General features: G+C 40.6%; 2 protein-coding genes across 2 annotated transcripts in view; one reads left to right on the top strand and one right to left on the bottom strand.

Moving 5' to 3' along the window:
* The window catches only part of LOC109464150 (polycystic kidney disease protein 1-like 2), a 31696-nt gene extending 28767 nt beyond the window's left edge, over positions 1–2929 (top strand). The window contains exons 23-26 of the mRNA XM_019761088.1: positions 167–335; positions 493–747; positions 998–1336; positions 2076–2929. Of these exons, the coding sequence (XP_019616647.1) occupies positions 167–335; positions 493–747; positions 998–1336; positions 2076–2929 (1617 nt within the window). The remainder of the gene's footprint in view (positions 1–166; positions 336–492; positions 748–997; positions 1337–2075) is intronic.
* A 1220-nt stretch (positions 2930–4149) lies between these two features.
* Positions 4150–6000, bottom strand: part of LOC109464149 — a 33636-nt gene continuing 31785 nt past the window's right edge. The window contains exons 29-30 of the mRNA XM_019761087.1: positions 5893–5997; positions 4150–5368 (exon numbers count right to left, since the gene is read on the bottom strand). Coding sequence (XP_019616646.1) covers positions 4164–5368; positions 5893–5997 — 1310 coding nt within the window. The 3' untranslated portion in view covers positions 4150–4163. The remainder of the gene's footprint in view (positions 5369–5892; positions 5998–6000) is intronic.

Raw genomic sequence — 6000 nt, 5'->3', positions numbered from 1 at the left:
CCCCCCCCCGGTCCCACCGTGCTCAAAAAAGCCCGGTCTAGATAGTGTTATCGCAAACAATATCTTCTTCTCTGATTATGAATTTATGTGTCGGTGCAATTTATCAACGCAAACCAAATTTACTTCCACGAAGTTTGAAATCTCCGATTATTTTTTACGCTTTAAGATCCAAGACATCCCCTCGTTCTGGACTTGGGTGATAACCGGGTTGATCCCTGCCACCCATGTGTCCCGATGGTACAACAGTTGGAGCGTCACGGAGACCATGGTCCTGGATGACATGTTAACTCACCCGCTGGGACCAGTGCAGTTGAGACAGGTGCGACTTAAGCCAGGTGAGTCATATTTAACAATTATCTAGTCTTACTAAGGGGAAAATATGTACCAGGTGTTAGTTCCAAAATCAGGAGTTCGAAATTATCTTAACTTTTTCTCAATTGTGTGAATGAAGGTACTAAATGTATTGACTAGGGTTGTGTTTTCATTTTCCAGGAAAACACTGTGAACCACCTGGAAGAATGACGACTGTGATTCCTCGCTGTGTGCCAGTGTATTCTCTAAATCTAGCCGACACACAGAACTACACAGAACGGTGGAACTCCACTGCAAATACCACGGGCGACGCTTTCTGCATTCCAACAACAGTTTTCTTAAACACAACCGAATCTCCTGAGGTTTACGACTGTTTGTCAGCAGAAGATGGGGGACAGGATCCGTGGAGGTACACGTTTGCCGCAGTTACTGATGGTGAGGTTTTTTTCTTGATAAATTTTATCCTTTTACATGTTTCAGCTTAATTATTTTCCGGTTGATAGAAATCATATATGAATTCTGAACCAAATTTGTGTTGTTTATATGTGCACGTGCCTGTGTGTGTGTGTTTGTGTGTGTGTGTGTGTGTGTGTGTGTGTGTGTGTGTGAATGCGTTTTTGTACTGCATCTACGTCCCAACAGAGAATGTAAAGACAACTTTTACTATACCTGTTTCTTTACACAGCTTTTCCTTACTTTGGAGAACATGGCACATACTTAGCCGGTGGCTACGTCACGTCTTTGGGAAGAACAGAACAAACCAGCTTAGCTCGTGCAGCTTACCTACAGCGACAAGACTGGCTGGACGACAAGACACGGGCAGTTTTCATAGAACTCACCCTGTACAACCCGCACGTCAACTTGTTTTCCGTGGTTTCCATGGCAGTAGAGTTCACCAATCTCGGAGCCACTTACAAGGGGTCAGAGGTCGTGACCTTGCGACTCATCCAACGTGACGCCATCTTGCTTCTCGCTCTGAGAGGACTTTTTGCCCTGTTTGTCCTTGTGTATGCGCTCAAAGAAGGTGAGTACAATGTCAGATTTATAACAAATAGTTTTAAAAAAGCACTAAAAGTCAAGAAGCCGGTGTCATTTTCAGATGAAAAGCCTATCGCTGAACACATCTTTAAGTACTAAATATTGTAACAAGACTGCCAATGAAACCATGCATTGCCATGGCAACTGTGGTCGCTGTTAGGGTTATTATTTGCATGGCACTGTGATTATTTCATGGTTTTGTGGAAGCTTCGTCGTGGTTTGTAAATGATTTGTTAAAAATAACAGTTGAGGTCACAAGTCTCAGGGAAAACCTGCCCCACTTTCAAATTCAGTGATCTCCGAGGCTCCGAGTTAACAAGCCCCAAGCCCCAACTAGGGCATCACTGCAGAAAGTTTTCCCAGGGGTCCCCATTGATTTTACTTAGTAGGTATGTGGGCGTAGATCTATGCTCGTCATCAAAATTCCCAAACTGTAAAAAATGTGGACGTCCCATGCCTTTGGACAAAATTCGTGTACAATTGCTAGAATTCTTGCAAACTGCACACAATACTGTATTATTAGGCTACCCCGGAGGCGTCACCAAAAACAGGTTCCAATCAACCTCTAATTGACCTACATGTACTATATATTAAAGTTAACATAGATGAACTTCTAAGGTTTTTGCAATGATCTAAAAGTCTGTGCTTTTAGTAGATTAAACTTTATGTACAGCTTTAATCGTTGTTTACTTTTAAAATATTTACACTTGTTCGCCAATTCTCAGGCAAAGCACTCTTCTCACGCCCCCTGGAATATCTGAGTGAGTTCTGGAGCTGGGTAGAACTTCTTGTCATCGCTGTTGGCTTCTCCGCTCTCGGTGTCTACTTCTACACTCAGAGTATCATCGACGAAGTCGCAGTACAGCGTGCGGCCGGAAACTCCTCCTTCGAAGGTTACAAAAACGCCGTCAGCTGGTACCAAGTCTACACCTACCTTCTGGGCCTTCTCATCTGCTGCTCTACGTTCAAGTTCGTCCGGATCCTCCGCTTCAACTCTCACGTGTACGCCTTGTCCATGACCTTGAGACGATCTCTCAAGCCTGTAACACAGTTCATGTTCACGGCTGGAATCGTCATCATGGCTTTTACCCAGACGGCAAGCTTGATTTTCGGTGTCAAGCTCATGGAGTACAAGAACATAGCATCTAGTTTACAGAGCCTTCTGTTGATGATGTTAGGTAGCTTTGATTTTGAAACCTTAAGCTACGGACATTTCATTCTAGGCCCGTTAATGTTTTTCATGTACCAATGTATGATGCAGTTTTTCTTATTGAGTATGTTTATGGCTATTATAATGGACGTTTACGCAGACCAAAACCAAACCACGAACACAGACGAATTGAACTTTAATGACGTTATTAAAGAATCTGCTACTAAGACTTTCAGAAAAGTAAGAGGTGTTTCTCAGCGTACTTCTCGTGGTAGAAAAAGCGAAACACGAAAATACGAAGGGAATATGCTTTCGCAGATAGATCGAGTGGTTGTTGAGCTGGACACCTATGGTAAGCCTTTTAAGCAATCGGCTAAGGTACAGAAAGACGCTAAAATTCCTGCATGGTCCGACCAGATTTTTCTGTAATATATCCAGAAGATTGTGTGCCAATTTCATACCATTTTGCTCTAGTTGCAACGGTGTAAAAGGTATGGTTTGAAATAATATATAATGGTTAATAAATATGTGTTATGTTTTTGTTCATGATGTCAACACGATTGTCTTAACATGTGTGTAATTTACATTTCTAAATAATTGACCTGATATTGATATTATTAATACTATTTCAGGTACCTCGCTAGTGTTTTATTTTTTGTTTATTGTGGACCAAATACGTTTACATTTTGCTAGCTTTCCTTTATATAGAGTTCAAAATTTGTCATTTCCAAAGTAGGTTTATACAAAGGGACATAAAACTGTTCAAAACAGGTTAGGTACAATATATTATAATGAACATAAAATTATATATACACAAGCACTCACACTGACGTCTGTTCCTTGAGTACAACCACAATACGTAGAAAAATATCATTATTTACATACATACATATGTATATGTTTGATAACAATATGCGTTGTTACAGAACTAGAAACATAAACTGTCGATTAGCCAGTATAAATGAAATTTCAAATCAAAACACAACATCCTTGAATCTATATCAAACTATAACATCTACTTAGATGTAAGACCTATTAAGCAAATCGCTTGACTAATGGAACAAGAATACTAAATGCTTCAATATACGCCTCTTTGTAGCATTGAGTAATCAGCATGGAAACATGCTATTTTCAGATATTGCAAAACTTAGTTCCACACGTTTCTAATCATTATGCAATAATTAGATAGTAGCCATAATTATGAGATTAAAGTCAAATATGACAATAGATGCCATTTAAAAAATCACAATACATGAGAGGTATACACAATTCTTAATGCAGCATGTTCTATCTAACAATGGAAAAGCCATTATGACAACGGCATCTTACATCACTTTCTGCAAGTTCAAATGCCGTGAAAATGACATGACAAATACAATTGTAGAACAGGATACTAATATATAACATAATATATACTAAGCTAGATATTTTAGATTTAATTTCAGTCATGAAGTTCCTGGGGGGGGGGTAGGTATTTACATAGTTGGTCATATTGGTACCATATAACTCATTGTTGTGAATGAATAATATTTACTTCGATTTGTATTGATATTACCGCATACCGCAATCTGTCTATTGTGCAGAAGCCGTAATATTTAATGGCCAGAAATCATACTCAACTTTCCTAACTCAGGTTCTCCTGACCCCCTTTAGATGTGTAGGATCATGTAGCACTGATGCCACACTTCTCAATGAAGACTTTGTGAGATTCTTCCCAGTACTTGGAATCCATAAGCTCCTGCTTGAATTTGGCTGCGTTTTCAAATTCTGCCTCAATGTGCTCCAGGGTGTCCTTGATTCTTTTGGCCCATTTCTTGGCATCGCAAGGGGACCTCCGTTGGCCTGTTGTCACCAGCCTGTGCCGGTGATCTGGGTGACATTTCTTCCTAATTATCAAGTCTTTGATCAGCTCTGCTAGTCCCGAATTGTCCGAGATGAGGACGGGGACTCCGGCTGCGATAGCCGCAAGTCCAACTATACCGAATGGCTCAGAGTGGTACGGCACCAGGACTAGATGGGCTGTCCTTATATCACCCCTTAGATCTTCCTGTGTTCCACAAGGTAGCAGAGTGGGCATCAGCTTACTCAGCTTACTTCTCTGTAAATGGTCTTCAATGGTTTTCATGGCCGTCTCATGATCAACGTCACCGATGCAACGAGCGTGCCATCTCACATCCCTTATCACCTCTGCAACTTCCCCAATTGCTTCTGCGACAAGGCAAAGACTTTCCATATCTTTCACCGGTACAGTAGTGAGCAGAACCTTCTCTTCATTCTTACCCGTAGCGGGTTTTACTGTCGTGTCTGCAAAGAGCTGGGGCGGTCGTGGGAGAAAGAGGTCGTGACTTATCTCATGGTATCTTCTGCCATAGTTCTGAAAATTCTTGTAAACTGGGTGCCCGACAGAAATTAAAGTCTTTGCTTCATCAAAAACACTCGGAGGTTTTCTCGGATTTTGCCTCCGGTTCCATTCAACCTTTGGTATGACATGGTTGACAGTGACCACCTGTGCCTTTGGATATCGCTCATCTTTAATGCTTTCGGCGGCCTCGTCAGTGATGTCAACATGACCAATGATGCAGTCCACATTTGTAGGAAGGTTTGGATATCGGTATTCGTGCTCAAACTCCAGCCATTTTAACGACGGCTCCCTTGTGTCACCTTTCTCTTGAAATGGCGTGATTAAGTTTACCCTGTGCTTTTCTGCATCCCTCTTATCTTCCGGAGACGCACTGAGAACTGTAAAATATACATCCGCCCCGGCCTGGGTTAGCAGCTGTGCGAGCTCGCAGCTTACAATGGAGATGTCGTTTATAGATGTCCCATACCTGTCGTTGACGAACAGGATCGTGCACACACTCTGGACACCTATAAAAAAGTTTAGATGTCATATACATGTATAAGCAATTCTAATTTACTCGTCCCTCATTGTTTTAGCTGTATATATTGTTGAGAAGGAATATCATGAACTTATTCTAGCGGAAAAATACTTTGCTATCATTTATGTATATTATACTGCTAATTTTGCTGATGTCTACATCAGTAAGGTTCATATATATGTATAAGGCTTTCACTTCATCACAATTATAAGTTTAAGGTACTTGCATGTCCTAAGGCTAATAGCAAGTAATGTAATATAGCTATAACATGACAAATACAATTGTATTAAAAACAGGATACTAAGTTGAATATATAACATTTTATAATATATACTAAGCTAGATATTCTAGATTTAATTTCAGTCAGCAAAAGACGGATTCACCCTCATGTGCTATAATATGTGGGTTCTTTTTATATTAAAATTGGATTTCTGGATGCTTTTTAAAATGTTTAGATTTAAATGATCTGTGCAACTGTGTTAAAGTGGTTGCTTGAAGTCTGGCACGCCATACGGTAAAGGTGAAGCGTACCGATAGGTGAAACATGAGGATCTGTTGATGAAGCTCCTTGAGCTGAACGATCTTTCGTATGGGATGATTTGACGGTGTCTGCAGATGCTG

The sequence above is a fragment of the Branchiostoma belcheri genome, unplaced genomic scaffold (assembly GCF_001625305.1).
Source record: "Branchiostoma belcheri isolate BF01 breed outbred unplaced genomic scaffold, Haploidv18h27 scaffold133, whole genome shotgun sequence".
Taxonomy (NCBI): Eukaryota; Metazoa; Chordata; class Leptocardii; order Amphioxiformes; family Branchiostomatidae; genus Branchiostoma; species Branchiostoma belcheri.
The sequence above is the reverse complement of the archived record's forward strand: the minus strand, read 5'-3'. Positions and strand labels throughout refer to the sequence as shown.